The 24875-nt window shown below is 43.1% G+C and overlaps 1 protein-coding gene across 6 annotated transcripts in view; it reads right to left on the bottom strand.

The window, feature by feature from the left end:
- LOC148400053 (serine/threonine-protein kinase BRSK2-like) overlaps positions 1–24859 on the bottom strand; it is a 139657-nt gene extending 114798 nt beyond the window's left edge. For all 6 annotated transcript variants that reach the window (XM_088371886.1, XM_088371887.1, XM_088371890.1 and 3 more), the window contains exon 1: positions 24433–24859. In XM_088371886.1, coding sequence (XP_088228012.1) covers positions 24433–24526 — 94 coding nt within the window. In that variant the 5' untranslated portion in view covers positions 24527–24859. The remainder of the gene's footprint in view (positions 1–24432) is intronic.
- Between the last annotated feature and the right edge of the window lie 16 nt (positions 24860–24875).

Raw genomic sequence — 24875 nt, 5'->3', positions numbered from 1 at the left:
CAGGATTTATTCTATGTACTGTTCCTTTCAGTCAGAACTTGCTGAAGCAAGACATTACTGTGTCTTGTGTACGTTCCAACAGCCTGACCATAATTACATGCATGGCAACGTCACAGTGACAATAACAATTGTTTTGAACTAAAAGGGGCTTTACGCTTAGGTTTGATTGCGGCTGGTGACATTCCACCTCTGTTTCAACTTGAAACCATGGTCAAACCTGGCAAATTCACAGGTAGGCTTCAACCCTGAATCTTGCATCGATCCCTGACAAAGAAAAAAATGCCAGCATTGATGGCCATCACAGTATGTTGAATGTTTCCATTTTAAGGTTTTTATATTTTGATGAGTGCGTATGGCTAAAAGTTGCTCTCTGACCAACCTTTCCAGCTCTTTTCATAGACGGACGCCAGTGCGCTCGATGCAAAAATGGCCGCATCTTTATTTTTGTGTTGGGGAAAGTCTAGTTTACCGTATTTGGGAAATGGCAGAGCACATTGTTGCGCCGCGCTCCCCAGACACACCTGACAATTTGGTGACAGAAAGTTATTGCGGTCAGCTGTCCTTCTCCACAGTATGTTTTTGCTGTCTGACAAAAAATTTAAACCTACACTCCTTTATCTAATCATTCAAAATGTCTCATTATCACCCTGTCCTCATTTTGTTTGGTGAGGCAGATTCGCATGTGTTAGCCTGTCACACACTGTATTGTTGGATTAGAGTAAGATTAAGGGCACTATTACATGGCAGGTGGATCCGGATCCGTCTCCAACCCGAAAACATCCGCACTCCCATTGTTATTGCATAGAAGACGGAGATTGAATAGAGAAAAAAATAAAAAGGATTCCCCACAGCAACCATCATTGGGCTTCAAGTTTCAATGAGATCCTTCCATTGATGTGATTTGTCTTAAGACAAGAGTTAGTTGTCCCAAAAGATTCAGTTAAGCGTTGTCGAGATGCATTTGTTTGTGTTTTTAAGCAACAAACCTCAAAGCAATCATTACAGAGATGCAAAAACGCATCTAGTTTTCTTTGAATGTTTTTAAACAATTGTGGTTGTTTCCATGATGAGGTAAAACTTAAACGATCTTTTCATTAATTGCAGCAAATGGCTCATCTCTGTATTACAGTACTGTGTGTGTGTGTGTGTGTGTGTGTGTGTGTGTGTGTGTGTGTGTGTGTGTGTGTGTGTGTGTGTGTGTGTGTGTGTGTGTGTGCGCGCGCGTGTGCATGTGTATGTGTATGTCTGTGTGGTATACCAGCTGTCTTTGGAAGACTAAACTTTATTTTATTATAATCCACAAATCGCAAAACTTGTTTTGTTTGACTGCATTCCCAGTAAATATCACAATACAAACAACCACAAAGGGGGTATATGAACCATTTATTATTAACCAATAAGTTACATTAAGCACTGATTCCTAACAACTTGAACGTGGTACTGGTGTGTCATGACAAATCATAAGGTAATTAAGTACCGTATTCTCCGGACTATAAGCCGCTCCGGAGTACAAGTCGCACTAACCATAAAATGCATAATAAAGAAGAGAAAAAACATGTGTAAGTCGCACCGGAGTACAAGTCTCCACCCACGAGACCACCGGGTCACGGGTGTTTACACTGAAGAATTGAGTTCATGCAATAACAACCATTCAAAAGAAAGCTGTTCGTAAACAATAGCCATCTTTTCGTTCACATTGATGGGCTTTTGGGACATTATTTCCAAAATGTTGGCTCTTCTACCATGGGTAAGTAGGTTTGTGTTTATATAGTGTTATTTTGTCATGTTTAATTTAGTATTTCAAGCTTGTTTTTTGCCTTTTAAATTTCTGACTCATGTAGTATTTAGCTGAAATAAAAGGTCCGCAGGTTGTAGATATGTGACGTTTTTATGAATTAAAAGAAAAACTAATTTCGCAGAACGGTTATATTTTGAAGTATACCGGATCCACCTTGTACATCGACGCCCGTTTTCCTGTCTGAGCCGTGTCATTTCTTCAATTCAATAAAATACGCTTGTGATGTCCGAAAAAACCAGGCGGCTTGCGGAAGGCTAGCGATCGCCAGAGACGTTCCGCTGATGCACCGCAGCCAGTATGCATGGACTCATCGACTCTAATGCTTTCTATCCCTTACAGCGTCCCCACACTGTAAACAAGACTTAATTCGGCGCGAGAGGCAACTCCAGCCACAATTGCGATGATGCTTCCGTCGATGTAAACTCATGTCGCGCGACAAGCAGCCCCAGTCGGCCTTTCTTGTCAAACAGCAACGATAATGTACGTTGTAGTACTCTCAATGGCGTTGAACCACCAAATTCTAAACATTTTATGGTTCTTTGAGTAAACAAGTTAAGAAATAATACAATGACTAAATTTGAAAAGTTAGTTGCGGCAAATATGTTACTTAAAATCTTTTGCACATTGAATACTTCATTTGTATATCCTTAACTTTTTGATTGATTAAAATATGTCAATGGCAAAAGACTTATCCAGACATACATAACGCGTAACAAAATAAATCCCCTCACAATATTTATGAACACATCCCTAAAACAAGCACTGCAGTCAAGTTAACCAGTAAGCTAATGCGAGCGTTATCGAGAAGCTAACGAACACATTCTGTTCCCCATGAATGATACAGCACCTTCGAGGCAATTCATTTTATACAACCAACGTATTTTCTGGATTATATGTCGCTCCGCAATACAAACTGCACCAACCATATATCGTATTTATTCTAATTATCACCCATATTCTAATAATCGGCCAGTGTGTGTTAGCGATGACAGAAATAAAAAACATTGATACCACTAATTATCGCCCATGCTGCTAAAAATCCCCCCCAAAACTTACGTTTTCCTCCGCGACCGCATACCGACGTCATTGCGCAAGTTTAAATATGACTGATTAGACAGCACGTTGAATGTCCCTTTTAAAAAACAAAATTCTCCATAAACTATGATACAATTACACTCGTCACTCCGCTACAATATCCTCACACAATTACGTTATCGGGGCGTGCGCTCGAACAAGACGACCGTGATAACATGACGTGCACAACATGTGATGTGCGACGGTAACGTGTCGCATCGATGGAACGTCAATTGATGCACCCCGCTGTTAGAGGTAGATCAAAACAGCCGCTGTTCTAGTGTTAAGAACACCAGTGAGATGCAGGTATTGCATACGACATAAGGAAAATATACATATTATCGCCCATGTCAGTGCCCCTTGGCGATCGGACAAAAAGTGTTCTCTATTAAACGCCCACCCCCCTGTTGGACATAAACCTTCTCTAATTATCGCCCTGGGCGATAATTTGAATAAATATGGTAATGCGTAATAAAGAAGAACATATATAAATTGCACTGGAGTATAAATCGCATTTTGGGGGAAATTTATTTGATAAAATATAACACCAGGAACAGACATGTAATCTTGAAAGGCAATTTAAAATAAAAATAGAATAGAGGCAACAACAGACTGAATAATTGTACAATATGCTAACATGACACATAAACAACGAACTTGCCTGGTATGTTAACATAGCATAACATAATATACTAAGAGTTATTCAGATAACTATAGCATATATCAAAGTCAAAAGTCAAAGTCTGTTTTATTGTCAATTTCTTCACATGCCAAGACACACAAAGAGATCGAAATTACGTTCCCACTATCCCACGGTTCATAGTTCACAATGTACATACAAGTAAACAACACAAGAAAATAAAACAAGAAGGCACAAACAATGAATAAATAAGAGTGATGAATAAATAATAATTAAACGAAAAACACAATAAATAAGAGGAGCAAAAATGGAGCAAGTGTGCATACGATAGACCGTCAGAATATAGCGCAAAAAGTACAGGACGCTACGCAGAAGGGGGAAGAGAGTTCAGTATCCTAACAGCCTGGAGAATGAAGCTGTTGGTGAGTCTGGCGGTGCAGGAACGCAGGCTCCCGTACCTCTTCCCAGAGGGCAGAAGATCAAACAAAGAGTGAGCGGGGTGACTCACATCACTCACAATCGTGGTCGCCTTGCGGGTGAGATGGGAGGTGCAAATGCCCTTCAGGGAGGGGAGCGAAGCACCAATAATCTCACCAGCCGTGACCACTATGCGCTGCAGGCCCTTCATGTTGTATTCAGTGCAGCACCCCAGACAGCGATACAACTGGAGAGGACGCTCTCAATGGTGCCACGGTAGAATGTAGTCATGACGGCCAGAGGAGCACTTGCTCGCCTGAGTTTCCGCTCATATAACATGCTGACAAGTTTACCAAACCATCCCTGTCACTCCAAATCACGAAATCCAATGCGATCTTCATCCTCGGTGTCACTTGAAAATAACTTGAACTTTGATCGCATTTGAACTAAAACTAAAATACTGTATTGGTATATATGTATCTTTATATATAGGTCATTATTTTATGGACCTAAATTACTAGTGGCACTTGGTATCGGTAGTTCTCCAGAGTACTCGCACTGATATAACTAAAAAGTCTGATTAAGTCTGATCTGATTAATTAATTAAACAGATGACACAATATTAACTTAATATTACTCTATGCACATTTTCTTCTTCTTTCCTTCTTTCCCCTTAAGCACGAGAAGCACTGGAAACTAATTTCTGCACTGAACCTTTAACATTTAGTTAACTATAGTGGGCAGTAACTTCATCATAACCACAACTTGCCTTTTTCTTTTAAATGATGACCACTTAATGTGAACAGAAATATTTCAAGCTGTAAAACCTATTCACTTATGCGATTAAGTGCTGGACCATTTGATAGCTATATAAGTAAAACATCCTGAAGACTATGCTTGCTGCTTGGTTAGTTACTTTGGTGCCTCCACCTTCAGCTGCATTGAGGGTGATAAGCGTTAATTTGAGATTGATAGAAACACATGACTCTGCTGCCAACAGAATTTAAAAACCTAATTTCTCCTTGAATGATCCATGAAGATGTCAACAACAAATACTCAATATTACTCACTGATGAAGGCACACAAGCTTCCACAGCAGGTGACAACACAGTCACTTATGTCCAAACAAATATATCAACTCACGACTACGTATTTACCCCCTGACAAGGAAGCTCCTCCTGCATTCCCAAGTCGATAATCTAAATGTGCATATTCACTGCGTGGGACAGAAATAATGACATATTAAATATTTAAAAATATGTATATTATTCTTCAGGGAATGGGCAGATGTTTAACATTTTGAAAAAAAAAAACTGTCTACACATGGTACTATAGTTAAGTTTCATGATTATGTCAGGCTCTGGTATGATCGTGGCTTGAAAATCAGAAGTAAAAGCAAACAATATTTGTTGTGAAGTTCCTTGCATTCAGTATGAGAATGAAAGCTGTCACTGGATCTGAATTTAATTTTGGGTTTTGGTCTTTAATTTGAATATTTCATTAAGTTAACAACCCTGGTTGCTCATTAAAACTTTCAAGTACCAACACCTTAAAACAACTATTGCTAATTAACATCTTATTAATTAATTAAACAAATGCCATAGTATTCAATTATGAAATAACACTTGACAGCTAGGAATATTAATTATTTTCAGTGGTTGAATTTGTTAAAAGTTAATTTAAGAATGGATCAAAGCACTATGAGCGCAATACATCCATAAGTTAGTCTGCAAAGTCTGATCTAGATGAAGAAAAAAAAATACTGCAATTTCTGGACTAAAAAACGCACAATTAAAAGTCGCAACACTCTTGGCATGCGGCCAGTTATACTTTGTCACACAAGACTCCCACTGAATTACTCAAATGACTGATATGAAGATTCCGGATGAGCACAGACTAGAAAAAAAATTCATCACTGTGATGTGTTTGTTTCTTTCTGTGATCAGATGTGACAAGACTATCAGTAAATCTATTCGTGGCATGAGGTTCGTTAGTAAAAATCCATAAATTAACCGTGTCATATTTAAAGCTGCATGGTTCAAAGCATGAAAAAAAAAGGCTTATTGCCCAATAAATATTAAGAAAGGTTAAAGATAAGATGAACTAAATTAGCATTTGTTAACGCTCCCAAATGTGCATTTGTAATCTTGGGAGCTAAAGCTCTAACCACTGGGCTGTCCGTGGTCCAGTAGCAGGACAAGGATCTTTTGGAACAAGCAAAGGGCACAGGAATTATTATTTTTTGATTGTATATTAATTTACAGTTGCTTTATGTCACACCCACATTTTTTTTATTTTCATTCACAAAGTAATCTGCCCTCTACCCCCCAAAAATGGAGAACTTCTTAGAAAAGAAGTCCCTGACTTTTAAATAAAAAATATAATGTTGCAAATTAGATGCAAAATAGAAGTGTTAATAATAATAATTAATTAAATTTGTATAGCGCTTTTGAAAAACCCAAAGACGCTTACAGGTAAGAAGGCAAAGACAAACAGGAGGGAAGGGGTAGGGGGACGGGGAAGAGACAATGGGATAAAATTAAGACGAGGAAACCAGTTATGGGTAGGGGAGGTCATAAGTTTGAGAGAAGAGGTAAGTTTTTAGACGAGACTTAAATATGGGGAGTGTGGGTGAGTCACAGACAGACTGAGGGAGAGAGTTCCAGAGTCGGGGTGAACTGCAGGAGAAGGCCCTGTCCCCAAAGAATTAGAGTTTAGATTTTGGGACTGTCAGACGTGAGGTGTTGGAGGATCGGAGGGGGCGGTTGGGACAGTAGGGGACAAGGAGGTCAGATTGGTAAGTGGGAGCCAGGTTGTGGAGGGCTTTGAAGGTGAGGAGGAGTATCCTGAAGATGATGCGCTCCTCAATGGGGAGCCAGTGAAGAGAGCGGAGAACAGGAGTGATATGTTCACGGGACTGGGTGTGGGTAAGGAGACGGGCAGCAGAATTTTGGACTAGTTGCAGTCTATGGAGTGAGTGAGCAGTGATTCCAGTGAAAAGGGAGTTACAGTAGTCAAGCCGGGATGAGATGAAGGCGTGGATGAGGGATTTGGCGGCAGGGAGAGAGAGGCAGTGCCGGATTTTGGCAATGCATAAGAGGTGGAAGTAGGAGGTCTTGACAACTGAGCTAACGTGAGGGTGAAAGGACAGTGTGAGGTCAAAAATAACGCCAAGGTTGCGTACCAGGGGGGAGGGAGTGATGTTTGTGGAGTCGATGGTGATCCAGTGGTAACGCGTGGATCCAGTTTTATTAAGGGAGGATTTAGTGCCTATGAGGAGGAGCTCTGTTTTATCACTGTTGAGTTTGAGAAAGTTGTGGGACAGCCATGTTTTTATTGTCGAGATGCAGGTTTCAAAGTGGGTGAGGGAAGGGTTATGGGTTGGTGTGGTGTGTATATAGATCTGGGTGTCATCCGCATAGCAGTGGAAGTCCAGATTAAGTTTGCGGATGACATTACCAAGAGGAAAGAGGTAACAGATGAATAGGAGGGGGCCAAGAACTGAGCCTTGGGGAACCCCTTGTGTAACTGGGGAGAGGATGGATTTGTGACCGGAGAGAGAAATGAACTGGTTTCTGTTGGTGAGATAGGAGGTGAGCCAGTCGAGTGCAGTGCCCTCAACACCTAGTTGGCGCAGCCTTTGGAGGAGGATGGAATGGTTCACAGTGTCAAAGGCTGCGCTAAGGTCAAGAAGTAGTAGGATGTTGAGGGCACCAGAGTCAGCGGAAATGAGGAGATCGTTGGTGACTTTAACAAGAGCTGTTTCAGTGCTGTGAAGTGGGCGGAATCCGGACTGGAAGGGTTCATAGAGGTTGTTGGATTGGAGATGGGTGTGGAGTTGGGCGGAGACAATGTGTTCAAGGATTTTGGAAAAGAATGAAAGGTTGGAGATGGGACGGTAGTTGGAGAGGTTGAGTGGGTCCAAGGTGGGCTTTTTGAGGACGGGGGTGATGGCTGCAAGCTTATAGACAGTGGGAAAGTGGCCGAGGGATCGAGGCTGATTAAAAAGGGTGGTGAGGTAAGGGAGGAGGACAGGGAGGCAGGCCTTAGTTAAGGTCGTTGGAAGGGGGTCAAGAGAGCAGGTGGTTGTCTTGGATGCGGTGATGATGTCTAGGATGGTGGAGGAGTCGACAAGGGAGAAGGCAGTGAGAGAGGGGAAGGGCGGGAGATCGGGAAGGGGGGGGGGCAGGAGACGAGGGGAGGTGGGGGAGGAGGAGTTGTTGATGGTGACGGTCAGAGAACTGTTGATTTGGACAATTTTGTTGTTAAAGCTGACAAGGAAGGAATTACAGAGGGCGGGTGAGGAGGGTGGCTGGAGCAATTTGTTGACAGTGGAGAACAGTATGTGGGGGTTCCGGTTGTTGTTATTAATGAGAGATGAGAAGTAAGCAGATTTGGCAGCAAGAAGAGCATCACGATAGGAGATGTGTTGTTTAAAGGTTTCAGCATGAACGGTGAGGCGGGTTCTTTTGTAGAGGCGTTCGAGTTCGAGTTGACGGCCAGTTTGTTTCATGGAGCGGAGTTGCGGGGTGTACCAAGGGGCAGAGTTAGTGAATGTAACAGGAAGTTTTCCAGGGGGCTAGGGAGTCAAGGGAGTCGGAAAGGATGTTGTTGAGCATGGTAGCAAGGTCATCAGGGGAGGAAGAAGTGGGGTCGGAGGGAAGGGCAGAGGATAAGAGCTGGCAAAGCGTGTTCGGGTTTACAGTCTTGATGTTGCGGTAGGAGATGGTGCGCTTTGCGGAATTATGAGGCGAGGGTAGAGGGGCGGAGAAGAGGATGCAGAGATGATCAGACAGTGGAAAGGTGAGAGGACGGGGGTTGGATGTGAGTGGAAAGGAGGAGCATACTACATCCAGGGTGTGGCCTTTGGTGTGGGTGGGGAAGTTGATGTGCTGGGTGAGATGAAAGCAGTCCAGAAGGGAGATGAAGTCAGACGTCAGTGGAGCAGTTGGCTGGTCGATGTGGATATTGAAGTCACCAATGAGCAGGAGGCGATAGGAGACTGAGGATACAATGGTGAGGAGTTCAGAGAGTTCAGAAAGAAAAGACGGATGTGACTTTGGGGGGCGGTAGATAAGAACAGCAGTAGTGGAGTTGGGGAGGGAAAAAGCGAGATATTCAAAGGATGAAATAGATGGGAGGTTCAGGTGCAATTCAGTGATGTGTAGGGACTGCTTGTGGAGGACAGCAATACCACCTCATCGCCCAGAGAGGCGGGGTTTGGCAATGTAGCTGTAGTTGGACAGAGTGGCTTGGTTGAGAGAAAAAAAGTCCAGGGGCTGTTGCCATGTTTCACAGAGGAGGAGCAGATCCAAGTTATTGTCCAAAAGTAGTTCAAAAATAACTGGTGATTTGTTGGAGAGGGAGCGACAGTTCAGCAGCGCGAGGGAAATGGATGAAGAAGCGGGGGTGGGGGAGCGGAGATTGTTGAGGTTGACAGTACGGGAGGTGGGGGTGATGGGGGGGGGGGGGGGGGGGTGCGAGGTAGTCCAGAAAGAAGGGATGGGTGAGCCATAAGGGAAATGTCTGTTAAAAGATAGTCCAGAGCCACGGTGGATGTAGCGGCGACGGCGGAGGATCCCCGCCTTGCTGGCAGCTGAGGCAGCAGCAGCAGCAGCAGGGAGACGTTGATTATTGTTGAGATGATGAAGATCAGCAGCAGTGTAGACAATTGTGCGAGAGGTTGGTGGAATGGAAGCCCAGAGTAAAAGAAGTGATAGTTCATGGAGGAGATGAGACGTGACAGCAGCTGGGAATAATCCAGATAAAATGCTAGAAGTGGCTAGCAGCTGGTTAGCTAGAAGTTGATGGGCAGTGAAATGCATGGAAGCAGCAGTGGACCAAGTTGTGATGTTGGTGGAGTCGTTGGTGATGTTGGTCAATCCCGACTGTACCCGTGCAAACGGTAAGCCCCAGTGCGTCATGGCGGCACACAGCCGAACCTCGACCGGCAAGCTCGCAGCGAGCGGGTGCTCCCCCCAAGGACGCCGGCCGAGCGGCCAGAAAGTTGGATTGAGGCTGTTTGCCGAACCAAGAGCGAGCAGCTACAGGATTAGAGCCGGGAGGTAGGAAGGTCCAGTGGTGGGTTGACTAGCTGGCTAGCGTAGCTCGTAATCAGAGGGAGCGGGAACAGAGCGGTGCAAGCGGAGCTTCCAGCGATACACAGTGGGCAGGTGAAAAGGCAAAAATTTAGAAGGAATAGCAAAGAAAAAACGGGCACACTTAAAACGGGAAACACAAAACAGATAGGGGACAAACAAATAGCGGTCACGGTTCGGGATCGAAGCGGCAGTTAGCAATCCAGACGCCAGCGTTGCTCTAACTCGGAAGTATTACACACGATGACGACAATGATGACTAGACTTTTAAATAAAAAATGTAATGTTGCAAATTAGATGCAAAATAGAAGTGTTAAGTGTTATTGAAAAACCGTGCGTGTGTGTGTGTGTGTGTGTGTGTGTGTGTGTGTGTGTGTGTGTGTGTGTGTGTGAGTGTGTGCGTGCGTGCGTGCGTGCGTGCGTGCGTGCGTGCGTGCGTGCGCGCGCGCGTGTGTGTGTGTGATAGGGGTGGGGGCTCAAAAAGGGGGATGCTGCAAAAAAAAGGGAACCACAATTTCAAAGATTAGTGTTCAATTAATTACAATTAATTAATTAATCAACAGTTTAAAATTCCCCATAAAATAACAATTTAAGGAAATGAAGATTGAGCCCGTGACTACATTTATACATAGTGTTAGGAAGTAAAGGTCCCATGATTTTTTTTCCCTTCTATTTTATGCATAACATTGGTCATAATGAGCGTGTGCCAGGGTTTAAACTGGGAATCTACAGTACGGAGTGTGTTATATGCATGCAATAGATTTTGAAAGCCAAAGGCCTTTAAAATAAGCAAATTTAAAATGAGCAAATTTAAAATTTGCGTTCTTGTGACATATTTGAAACATCACCATGGAGGAGAAAAAAAAAAGGATGAAAATGTCTCTTCTGTGGCCGTGCACTGCTTTGACCGCCTCACAGTGCACTGTGCCCGGAAACCAATTCTGTCAACGACCTGCTGATCTAACCTTATGAAGAGACATAGTAGCCACAAGACGCCCACATTTCAGCAGTTACTAATCACTGCAAAACTGTTGTCTATACCAAATTAAGGAGAACAACAACCAAGAAAAGCTCATTTACATATTGAATATTTATGAACAAAAACGACAGTTAAGTGCCAGGCGAGAAAGAGCGACTGAAATAGCTTGCAAAATGACATGATGGGCATTTCCAACTCAAACTATATTTCAAACTCAATCAAAAGACATAAGAAAATATGTTTTTGTCAATGCGGCACTGGATTACTGTTTCATCAAATTATTAGAAATTATGCGTGTTCTTCCTATTTGTTATGTGATGTGCTGAAATTAAAGTTAAAGTCCCAATGATCGTCACACACACATCTGGGTGTGGTGAAATTTGTCCTCTGCATTTAACCCATCCCCGTGTGATTTTGATCCATCCCCTGAGGGAGAGGGGAGCAGTGAGCAGCAGCGGTGCCGCGCTCGGGAATCATTTGGTAAGCTAACCCCCAATTCCAACCCTTGATGCTGAGTGCCAAGCAGGGAGGAAATGGGTCCCATTTTTATAGTCTTTGGTATGACCCGGCCGGGGTTTGAACCCACAACCTTCCAGTCTCAGGGTAGACACTCTACCACTAGGCCACTGAGCTTGTATGTTTGCATGTTTGTCACCACTTTGGATATTTTTGCTCTGCGCCACAAATCAACTTGGAGGATCGGAATAGAGAAAGCAATAAAATGCCTACACGGGAGTGATCGTATGGACATCATTAAGTGTGAATACTCAACTGTTTTCCCGTGCTCAGCCCACCGTGGCTTCAGAACATGTCACGGAGCGGAATGGAGCAGGGCCACCAAGTGCAGCTTGGACCAGGGTTTATTGAAAAATTGACATTATATAAAATTATTGTAAAAGAAAAGAAAAAACGACACTGCTTTACAAAAAACGACGTTGCGTCAAAAACGAAAGTTCGGTAGTTGGAAAGGAGGATGAGGGGACAAACCAATAGTACCGGCAAACTAACATAACTTTCTAACAAAACCAACAACAGGACTGACCGACAGACTGGATAACATAAACGGAACTGACCGACAGAGACGTGAGACAAAAAGACATCAACGATCTTTTTGGCTTTTGTGTGGGATATGACAGTGCTTTGTCACTACCGCCCACGTCGCCGTTGGCTCTCGATAGTCGCTCTTCGGACACAAAGTATGGCAGCGGACCAAGAGGTTTGTACGGCTTCGTGCACCAACTGCACCCTTCTCTTAGAGAGGTTGTCTCTGCTAGAGGGACGTGTCCGCCAGTTAGAGCAGAATAGTGCGATAACAGTAGTTGTGGCGGACACAGACGCGGGCTGTAGTCAGCCCGCTAGCCCGGTTAGCATTAGCCCCAAGCGGCTTGCTAATCGCGATGAGCCAGGTAAGACGCATAGCCGTCCAAAGTCATCTCGGTCTACTGGCCTCGCACTTTGGTCATAGGTGACTCCATTACCCGAAACATTACGCTTAAAAATCCAGCCACGGTAATGTGTATTCCTGGGGGCAGAGCACCCGACATAGAAGCTAATCTTAGGGAGCTGACTCGGAATAGGCCTAGTCAACAGCGTAGTTCCACCAACACTAGCTACTCGGACATAGTGATGCACGTCGGCTCCAATGATGTTAGGATGAGACAATCAGAGATCACAAAGAAAAACATAGCTAAGACTTGTGATCTAGCCAGAAAGATGAGTCGGCATCGAGTATTTGTCTCTGGCCCCCTGCCTGGGAGAGGCACTGATGAGAGGTTTAGTAGATTAGTCTCCCTTAATCGATGGATGGCTGGGTTCTGTAAAAAGCAGGGACTGTATTTTATAGATAACTCGTCCTCCTTCTGGGGCCGCCCCGACCTGCTGAGGAAGGACGGCCTTCACCCTAACCGTGGAAGCGCCTTCACTCTTTCTCAGAATATAGATTCCTGTTTGAGCCACTCATGACAGGTCACTTTAGAGCAGGCCAGGGCACAGGTGATTAGACCACCTGTGAGGATGGGTTTGGAGTCTGTTAAGTTAAAGTTAACTAGCGCTAGGCTAGACTTTCAGCATACACATAGCTCCTCGTGTAGACTAGAGCACGACAGTTTGAATAGTGCTACAGTACACATAAACACACTTTCTACTGGGGTAGTAGACAAATCCAATCACTCCGTCCCGACCGGTCTTGCTGATGAAACGGTGCCTGTTTTAGATAACTTCACATGTGTAACAAATATTCACCATCAAATTCCCACGGTCGTTTCATCCCACCGCGCTAATAAACTTTTGAGAGGTGACGTTAGGCCTAGAGAACACAATTTTACTCGCATCCCGTTTAAAAATCCTTCGATAGATACGCACCCTGATCAACCGATTACACTTAAACTCGGTTTTATGAATACTAGATCGCTTCATACGAAAGCAGTTCTCGTTAATGACCTTATCACGGAACATAATCTAAACGTTTTTGGTCTTTGCGAGACCTGGTTAAAACCTAATGAACTGCTGCCACTTAACGAGGCCTCGCCTCCAAATTTTGTGAGCTCGCATGTGACGCGTCCTCAAAAAAAGGGTGGGGGTGTCGCCCTCATCTCAAATTCTGAGCTTAGATTTAGGCTTCGCTCAATTCACGTATTTAAAACATTTGAAGTTCTCATTGTGCGATCCACTGCTTTACCGTCATTCTATCTTGCTGTTATTTACCGTCCACCCGGGGCTAACTCTGGCTTCCTGGATGAATTTTCAGAATTTGTGGCTGATCTAGTGACAAATGCAGATAATATAGTTATCATGGGTGATTTCAACATCCACATGAATTCACCGTCAGAACCACTGACTTCGGCATTTCAGACTTTAATCGATACGTTTGGTTTTACACAAGCCGTACAGGCAGCAACGCATAAGAATGGAAATACCTTAGATCTGGTATTATCCCGGGGACTAGCAACCTCAAATATAGCAGTACTGCCATACACTATTGTTTTGTCTGATCATTTCTTAATAAAATTTGAAATTTTAGTTCCTTGTCAAAGACAAGAGAGCAATCAGAATTATGGCAGCCGTAATTTTAACTCCATGACTGCAACTGCGCTATCTGAGTTACTGTCGCCGGCAACCGCCATGTTTCCCGCATACAGCGGCTCTATTGATAATCTTACAAATTAATTCAATGCGACATTATTAAAAGCCATCGACTCTGTGGCGCCGCTACATCTGAAAACTCGCCGTAGATGGCCAACTCCATGGTTCACAGATGAAACACGTACGCTTAAACAATTATGTAGAAAGCATGAGCGCAGATGGCGTTTAACCAAACTTGAGGTTTTCCATCAGGCATGGAAGGACAGCCTCCTGAAATATAAAGATGCACTTATCTTAGCAAAAACTCGTTATTTTTCGCAAGTCATTAATCTCAATAAAAACAATCCTAAATACCTATTTGATACAGTGGCAGAGCTAACTCTGCGCCAGCCGACAGCCGATAGCTCCTTCCACTCAGCTGACGAGTTTATGAAATTTTTTGCTCAAAAGATTGAGTCCATTAGGGACGAGATCAAGAATACGATTCCAATCGCTCCGCCGGTTACTAGCGCTGGGGATCATGCAATAACCCTCTCAAATTTTAAAAGCGTGTCCCTTGAAATGCTTACAAAATTGGTTAGTGCGGCTAAACAAACAACATGTTTACTCGACCCGCTTCCAGCCAAACTACTTAAAAAATTATTTCCAATTTTAGGATCGTCCGTCTTAAATATAATCAATCTGTCTGTTTCCTCTGGGATAGTGCCAATAGCCTTTAAAACCGCTATTATTAAACCGCTACTTAAGCGAGCAAATCTTGACCCGGACTGTCTCAGTAATTATAGGCCAGTTTCAAACCTCCCATTCATAGCAAAACTTCTTGAAAAAGTAGTAGCGCAGCAGCTTATTGATGTTCGTCACGTCGCGCCTGGACTACTGTAATGTATTATCCTCTGGTCTTCCTAAGTCCAGTATCAAAAGTCTACAGTTAGTAAAAAATGCCGCTGCGAGGCTGCTCTCACGGTCAAGAAAATTTGATCACATTACCCCAATATTAGCCAACTTACATTGGCTCCCGGTCCATTTAAGATGTGACTTCAAGGTTCTTCTACTAACCTATAAATCACTGCATGGCTTCGCGCCTTCATATCTCGTCAACCTAGTCGTTCCTTATGTTCCGTCTTATAACCTTCGTTCGCAAAACGCTAGTCTTTTAGTTACACCGAGGGCCAAGAAAATGTCTGCAGGTTCTAGAGCATTCTCTATTCGGGCTCCAGAGCTTTGGAATGCCCTACCAATGGATGTTAGAACTACTACCTCAGTAGAAACATTTAAGACACGTTTAAAGACACATTTCTATGAGATGGCCTTTAACTAACTTGTAGTGGCCAATTCGGCCGGAGTTTGTTTTGTTCTCTCTGCCCACCCCCTCCCTGGCTGGGGAAGGGGTTAGGTGGCGCGAAAGCTGACAGCGGCTATCTGGTTTCTCGGGTACCAATTCAAGATGAAGAAACTGCAGCTCAACCTCCCTGAAGACACTGCCAGGACAATCGAGGGCACCTCCGACATCCATTTTTTCATTGATTTTCATATTATGTATTACTTGTGCCCTCTCTGCATCCATTACAACCTGGTGATCCTGAAAGGGGGATCCTTCCATCTGTGTTCCCTTCTCAAGGTTTCTCATTTTCCCCTGGCAGGGGTTTTTTGAGTTTTTCCTTGCCCTTTTGGGAGCTTAAGATCAGGGGATGCTTTGAGAATAATTGTCAATTTTGGGCTATGTGAAGCCCTTTGAGACTGTTTGTGATTTAGGGGTATACAAATAAACTTGACTTGACTTGACTTGATCCGACAGGGGAGTGAGGGGCAGACAGGACTTAAATACCCGACAGGTAACGAGAGGCAGGTGATCATGGGCCCCAGGAGGGGAGGGGAGGGGCGAGCACACAGACAGAAACTATGACAATACGGACACGATCGGGGACGAGTCGTGACAGAACGTTTTTTTTTGTACTTGGTAGCCGCAACACAGAGAGAGCGAGAGTGGTAGAGAGAGAGGTTGATTGATTAAATCATTAAATTTACTAAAATGACTGTATAGTGCATTTAAAATTCCCAATACTCTTACAGTTCTTAACTGAAGTCTGAATGTTATTATTAATCAATTATTATTCTTTTTTGCTCTTACACGTCATCTTCAGTTGGTGCCAGGGATTCCAACCATGTCAAGCACGCAACAGAGATCATGGCAGCAAAGAAGACTACCGTAATTTCCGTACTATAAACCACACCGGACTATAAGCCGCACGTGCACACGGGTTTTTTACAAAGAAAGACAGTACACAGAAAGCCTTTTTTAAAGTTTGAATAACATACTTTAACATGTCTTTCTAAACATTGCCTGTGACGCAGCAGTAGTACCGCAGCAACACGGAAGTGTGCACGCGAGTTATTAACAAAGAAAGACTGGACACAGAAAGCTTTTTTAAAGTTTAATAACATACCTTAAAAATTTCTTTCCAAACACTGCCTGTGACGCGGCAGTAATACCGCAGCAACACAGAAGTAACACAGCACTAATAGGGTTTGATTAAATAAAACACACCGGTAAAAGTCACTGAGACGCGGCGGTAACACAGCAGCAACACGGTAGCACAGCACTAACAGGGCTGATTAAAAAAGCATACTAGTAAAAGTAAAATAAAGAGCTTCATCGTCTTCATCTTCCTCCTGTGCACTGAAACCATTGAAGTCTTCCTCAGTGTCCGATTGGAAAAGCGTTAGATATCCTTCGCCTCACACTTTCTCAGTCTCTCTTTCGTCGTCGCTTTTATGCATTTCTTCGACTGTGATGAGGGTCTGTTCATGCTAATCTTATTCATGCACGAAGCGCTAAATTACATTAAACTAGCGAGCGACACGTATAGCTCCAGAGTAGACGGGACCACGAAATAAAGAAAAGGGAGCCGCAACACAATGTCATCAACATCGACTGCCTTTAACTTAAAAGCGGCATCATATGCATTTCTTTTGTCCCCCATAATGACGGTTTGTGTATAAAAGCATCCTTTCAGTAATGTCCGTCTTGATCGCGTTCTGCGTGATGCGCGAAATGTTCAAAACACAAACTAGCACGTCTTCTTCGGCGCATTATCTCTTCTTCGTCTGTCTCGCTCTTGCTTCCTGCTAGAGCGCCCCCTAGAGGCCGTAAAAATCCATAAATACACCGCGCTGCCATTTAAGCCTCAGGGTTCAAAGTAACCTTCTGAATAAAATGCATTAAAAGTTCACATTCATTACAACTTGTTTTTGGTGAGCAAAATGTCAGAAGAATTTAATTTAAATGCTGATTGATTGGGTTTTAATACAATGCAAATGGTCCAAACAGCGCCACTGCTTTGTGTAATCTCTGAGTCACATGGCAGACTAAGAGAAAGGGTTTAGAGCACAGGTGTCAAACTCAAGGCCCGGGGACCAGATACGGCCCGCTACATCATTCTATGTGGCCTGCGAAGACAAATTGTGCATCAAATTCGTGTGTCATTACTAGAATTGCAAATTGTCTTCACTTTTAATAATCCATCCATCCATCCATTTTCTGAATCGCTTAATCCCCACGGGGGTCGCGGGCGTGCTGGAGCCTATCCCAGCCGTCATCGGGCAGTAGGCGGGGAACACCCTGAACTGGTTGCCAGCCAATCGCAGGGCACACAGAGACAGACAACCAATCACACTCACACTCACACCTAGGGACAATCTGGAGTATTCAATCGGCCTACCAAGCATGTTTTTGGAATGTGGGAGGAAACCGGAGTGCCCGGAGAAAACCCACGCGGGCCCGGGGAGAACATGCAAACTCCACACAGGGAGGGCCGGAGGTGGAATCGAACCCGCACCCTCCTAACTGTGAGGCGGACGTGCTACCCAGTGCGCCACCGAGCCGCCTTTTAATAATATCTTTTTTTTTAAATATTTGACTAGTTTTTACTGGTCTGATTTGAAAACGAGTTATTTGTCAGTTTGTTTTGTAGCTTTTACTGTATATAATATGAGGTGCTCATACATTTATTTGGGTTAACAGTCATAATGGCCCTCCGAAAGAAGCTATGACTACAATGCGGCCCGCGAAAGAAATGAGTTTGACACCCCTGGTTTAGAGCCCTTTGACGCAGGTTACCTACCGTGCATTCCTACGAAAGCTCATAATCGTCACAAGCAAGACAGCCGGAATAAGCAGCAGTCATAGTAGTGTTTCAAAATAGTATTTTAGTAGTTGTTTTTTTCTTCAAGATACCGCACAACAGTGGTCCACAGCCTTTTTACGAGTGTATAAAGGTGATCAAGTCATCACAAAAATCACGAAAAAAATCGTATATAAGCCGCACCTGACTATAAGCCGCAGGGTTCAAAATTTTGAAAAAAGTTGCGGCTTATAGTCCGGAAATTACGGTAGATACCAGGAAACAGTGCTTTTGCTTATCTGGAAAGAAACATGTATATATACATATGCAAAATATTTCAAAAAATTTAAACACCACCTATCACCCTTTGCTGCAGAATGACTTAGGTATAGCATGTGAACACATATAGCAAATTGGCTATATCAGCTGAATTTGTCTTGCAAGGTGGAGCCTGACTAAGACAACAGACAGAGAGGCATTACTCTGGTTTAGAAGATACAAATCATGCTCCTTCCTAATAATGACTCATTCGAGCTGCAGGGATGCTGAGATAGTGTTGAGCTTTAGCCTCGGACCGATTGAGAGAATGAGAGGGAACGTCTGGTGTAGCTGGAGTCAGACAACCATCGAAAGAAATGATGGGATGAAACAGAAGTGTCTGTTGTGAGAAGGGGTGGGGGGGGCGTCATGGCTAACAGAACACCCCCCTGGTCTGATAATATATAGACAAATGCAAAAGTTCGATTAATTATAAACCAAATATGTATTGTCTCTTGAGCCTTTTTATCAGAGTTGAATACACGGCAACTTCTCTTGGCAACGTGGTCATTGATGTTTGAGGGAATGTGTTACTTCTAAAGAGGTATACCAGTATGGGAACTCATATTGTCTCTTGTGAATCCAAATATGCTCAATTTCACTGCGATTGACTGGCAACCAGTCCACGGTGTCCCCGGCCTACTGCCCGAAGTCACCTGGGATACGCGGTTCAGAAAATGGATAGATGGATACTCAATTTCATAATTTTTCTCAAATTGATATTAACAGTCAGTCCCCAAGTTGTCAGTTTTTTTTTTTAATTTACCAATCTTAAGAATTGATAACAGCTTGAAAGAGGAATACTGGGAAGTCCAGTCTGAATTCCCTCAGGCGCTACAATATTCATCACAGAGAAGGGCTGCTCATACAGATACTAGCTAGCAATTGATACACAGCATTCGAGCCACATGTTGAAGGAGCAGTGGAATGATTGTGGGTACAGCCATTAAAAAAAAACGTGTCATTCGTGGAAGAGCCGTTTCCCAGCATGGTTTGCAATACTTATTATTATGGTTAATTATGTTATGTTTCTGTAATATGCACTGTTAGTTTATACAGACATGGTGTAATAGTTAAAGTGGTGTTTCTAATTTAGTACATTTAGATTATTGCTTGGTGGTGAATATAGCTCTCCACACCTTTTTTTAATTGTCAACACTGTTTGTACTATGTGTCCTCTCTGCATCCATTGCAGCCTGGTCATCCTGGAAGAGGGACCCTCCCATCTGTGGTCTCTTCTCAAGGTTTCTCATTTCCCCTAGCTGGAGTTTTGAGTTTCTCCTTGCCCTCTTGGGAGTTTAAGATCAGGGGATGATTAAGAATATTTGTCATTTTTCACATGTCCTGAGCGTTGTTAGTTACCTAAATGTTGAACAGAGGCTGTGATGTACCGTAGTCAAATTCCTTGTTTGGCACGCTTAAACATGGCGAATAAAAACTCTTGAACCTTGATTGTCAGGAATAGAGACAGGTCGACCAAATGCAGCACGATCCTTTATTGAAAAGGGGAAGTGGAACGCTGTACTCGCGATCGGGCTGGCGCGGCAGGAGAGCGCAGCGCGTAGTCGTGGTTGGGGCGAGCAAGTAGTCGGGGCAGGAGGCGATCGGAGCGTGGTCGGTCAGTTTACGGAAACGATTGGCAACAGAGAAACGGCACAGGCTGAACGTACAGGGACCAACGGGTAGCATACAGGAACGAACTGACAAAGGAGTGACTGGATGACAAGTTTTAAATAGAAAGACTGCCAGGTGTGGGTGATTCAGCTGATTGGGGCGTGGCGGAGTGGCAGGTGACACAGGAGCGTGACAACGATCAGTTCAAATGTGTTTTTTATGACACGCTGGTCTACTGCAATTGTTAAGAAGATAGATGTTTGTGTCTTATATAAAGTAAAACGTTCTAAGATGAATAAAGATACATGATATTATATTTTCATGCTTACCTGGTGGACTAGTTAAGCACAGTATTATCAAATGCACTTTAAATTAAAGACCAATCAATAAATCTAGACGCCGAGTATTACTGATTAAATGCCAATAGGCAATGCAATACTTATTGTATTTAACTCTTATCTAACAAAAATTTGTGATGCACGGAGATATATATTCGCTGTGCTTCTGCGTCCGTGCTGCCTGCACTCTCTTCAGAGTTGAGTTGCCTCTTTCTCTCACACACACAAACTCAGATCGACTCAGATCTTAGATGGGAGAAACGCTCCTTTTACTCCATGGTGAGGTGTGACTTTGTAAAACAAAACAAAAATTCACTTTTGTGCCTCATGATATACATATAATCCTCGCACAAACCCGCAGTTACTTTATTTATTTATTTATTTATTTATTTATTTATTTATTTATTTATTTATTTTATTTTATTTTATTTTAAACAAGATTTAGAGAGTGGGTTACATCGCATAAGTTGCATCTTTGTGAAATGTACAAGGATATGTTACTTACCATGGCCACAATTATACTATACAAGACTTTTATGTTGCTATGTTTTTACAGGATATTTGCACCTTTGTGAAATAAAAATTGTACACATGGTACATGTTTTGTACTCTTTTGCATTAAATGTAATTATAACGGAAGGCCATGTTTGACAAAATATTATACGTGAGTGTGTAATGTGTAACATTTCGGACACACATCATCAAGCATGTTGCCGTGTGTGTGCTCACACATACACACACGCATACGGAGTCTTCATGTTGAAAGCGGTGTGAGTGGTGCCACCTGCAACCTGCTGATAATGAAGCTGCGTATCTCAGGAACCTAAAGGCAGCCATCTGTGCTGGACTTTCTCTTCTACATTTACACGGGCACACGCATGCGCAACCACACGAGTACATAATACACACAGGCACACACTTTAATACTGGGACCTGGTAAGCGTTTGAATTTTCAGTTCTACAACACAGGCAGGTTATTAAGAAAGAAATAAAGACAGAAAATATGGACTATAATAAGCTCTCCAGAGTTAAGAGCACAAGATACCCTAAAGCAGGGCTGTGGACTCGGACTCGGGGACTCGGACTCGGTCGGACTCGGTCATTTTTGCCGGACTCGGGGACTCGGGGACTCGGACTCGGTGCTGATTTTGACCGAGTCCACCGAGTCCGACAATAAAAAAAAAAAAATACGTTCAATTTTATTTTCATCATGCTGCTGAGAATGCGCGTAGGAATACTATCCACAGCCCTGCTTACGATCAATGCGGCCACGTTGAGTTGCACTTAGGCTAATGTTTACATTATGTACCAATGTCAAGGATGATTATGTCACCCATCTTATATCATTATTTTGATTTTGATCTAAATTAGCCTTGAATAAAGATTAAGCAGTCACATGAATTAACAGAAAAAATGGACAGCTGGACTCGGACACGGACTCGGTGGTCAAGAGGCCGGACTCGGACTCAGTGCAAAAATCCGACCGAGTCCACAGCCCTGCCCTAAAGGACAAAAATAATAAACATATAAGAACACAATTTTTGTGACATTAAATACCAGTAACAAAGCTAAATCGAAATGTGATGTACCGATGATCATTTCACCACCTGCTTATGCAAAGGGAGTGAGAGCAAGACAAAAAGACTGACGGTTGGAAGGAAGACAGTGATCATTGTTACAGAATGACACATGAAACCATGGCAACCTTGCTTACAGTTGGCCAACACTTTGAAAACAAGTATCAGGCCAAGGGAATGAAAATATGAAGAGGAATTCTTCATCCCCGACATGCACTTGCTCACTCTCTCTCTGTCTGTCGCTCTTGCTCGCGCACACACCCACAAACTCCACAGTCTAATTATTCATTCAGCGTAGCCTCGCGCCATTCAGTCACTAGATACACACCATGGTTGCATTGTTCAACTCAAGTCTCAGAGCTGAGAACAGAAAGCTAGCCATTTATCAGCGGTGATGTTATACATGACAGAAGTGAATCCTGATGGCCAACTTAGCTTGGATGATCCCTACCAAAGCTGTCACAATGTTTGAATAAAAAATAATCCTATTTGAAAAACAGGAGATTTAATTAACAAACAAAGAGTGTCAATTTGAACAAAGAAAGAAATGCCGCAAAATACAACAAATCATTATCAACAATGTAGCTATGCGGAACTGCTTTGCGTAATATCAATGAATAAAATAAAACGTACAAGAGTGGATGAAGTTTACTTCAACAAGCTAAGAATAGCCTGGTACACAACCTCAGATGTCCCTTGGGTTCAGAACAGACACACGCACGCACACACATACACACACACGCACACACACACGCATGCACACACACACACACACGCACACACACACACACACACACATTGAGCATTATTGAGGAGAGTTTAATGAATGATATACCGTACAGATGTCCCCTTACTGCCAACTAAGCACTGGAGACTTCAATTGATACAAAGTCATCAACAAACAGATTTTGCCTCTTCTTGAAATTCCACAGCAGCTGCCTCACAAGTACTTGAACATTCTTTTTTTTTTTTTTAATTTAAATTTTATTCAACCAGGCAAAACACAGATTGAGATTAAATCTCTTTAATGGTGACCTGGCCAAGAGGCCGTGTTACAAATATACAGAAAAACAACCACAAAAAATTATCACATAAAACTTACAATGAGATAAAAGACTAACCATCGATAACAGCAAATCAAACACCATGGCAAGAGCAAATGGAGGTGAGAAGTTCGACAATTTTGTGCTTAAAGCACGTCAAAGAGACTAGAGAGGCCATCTTAATTCTAGTTTGGAGATCGCTCCAGCGCAACCAGGTGCTGTCTCAGATTGCGGGTGACTTCAGTAAACACAAATTTTGTTTCAATACGTACGTAGTATACTAATAACGCATCCTATGCAATTTTAGTGAGAGAATATATAAGACCATATAATATACATTGGTGAGTCCTAAAAGCAGATTTTGAAATGAATCTCAATGCAGCGTGACACAATGGGCCAAGACAGTTGGACAAGCAAATCTATAGTGTCACCATAATCAAGCTGTGATGAAAAAAAAACATGCGCTATGTCCACATGCATATGCAGTTAAACTCTCACAAGACACGAACAGTTTGCATGAATACGAGATGCGAAGGTAATGAGAAGGTAAATCAAAGCTTTGTAGATAGATAGATAGATAGATAGATAGATAGATAGATAGATAGATAGATAGATAGATAGATAGATAGATAGATAGATAGATAGATAGATAGATAGATAGATAGATAGATAGAGACGGACAGACAGACAGACAGACAGATCATATTTTAGTCCCAAACTGTAAGTGTACAGTTGTCATTATAGCTGCAGCTAACGACTATTTCAATAATCAGTTATTTTTTTGAGCAATCAGTGCATCTTGAATTTTTAACTTCAGCTCTTGAAATATAGCAAGAATATTAACATCAATTTGTTCTCTTGTGAAATTAAAATCCTAAACGCATCACGCAAGAGTACTGGCGAAGAAGTAAAAGAAAGGGGAAAACACAATCGCGAAGTTGAATCAACTTGTCGAGCACATAGAATGAGCCTTAACTGATAGTTGGACAGTGCAGAAGCCTCTGCGGAGAGCAAACCCCTCAGCACGGGGTACCAATGTGACAAATAGATGCTATAAGGGAATTACAGAGAAAAATCGCAATGGTCCATTATCAGCGAGTACTCTCTGCCTGACAACAAGGATTAAAGGCATACTAGCACCGTCATCATCGCCACATTGAGAGCAGCATTCAACGCACAGCCGCAAACGTAACACAGTGCGTACACTACACATCTGCAATTCCAGGCGTTCCTCACTTCGAAGCAGCCTTGGCGATGCACGCTATGGCAGCAAGGCAGGTGCTGCGATGACAAGGACCAAAAAGCCCACAGCATCCGCCGCTATTATCACTAACCTGTTTGTCCTTTACCCAGCGTCTTCTCCAAGCGGTAGGGTCCAACATAGTTGGCACAATGCCCGCTGTTGGCCTCCTTGCCCGATGATGACATGTTTAGGCGTGATGTGATATGAGGGAGGATGGTGTATTTCTTGTCCAACTTGGACACGTTTCTGGAGAGAGAACCGCAACCTTGCTGCGCAGTGGAGTTTTTCCTCTGTCGGCGTTTCCGAATGTACGCCCGCTTGCGTGTATATCCACGTCCCTTCCTTGCTGTCCTCGGGATATCCTTGGTCCCGATGCGGCTCAGTTTAAGGTTTTGAACCTGGGTGTCATGCTGGTCTAGTCCGCGGAGCGGTGCGTTGCAGCGCCGTTGGGTGTGAACTGATGATGGGACAGCATCTACCGCCGTTGTCTCTATAGGTCCCTACACCAGTTTAAAATTATATGATGGTGTAGTT

This window comes from Syngnathus floridae, chromosome 3 (genome assembly GCF_059516105.1).
Source record: "Syngnathus floridae isolate MCC-2025c chromosome 3, RoL_Sflo_1.0, whole genome shotgun sequence".
NCBI lineage: Eukaryota > Metazoa > Chordata > Actinopteri > Syngnathiformes > Syngnathidae > Syngnathus > Syngnathus floridae.
This window is presented reverse-complemented; position numbering and strand designations above follow the sequence as displayed.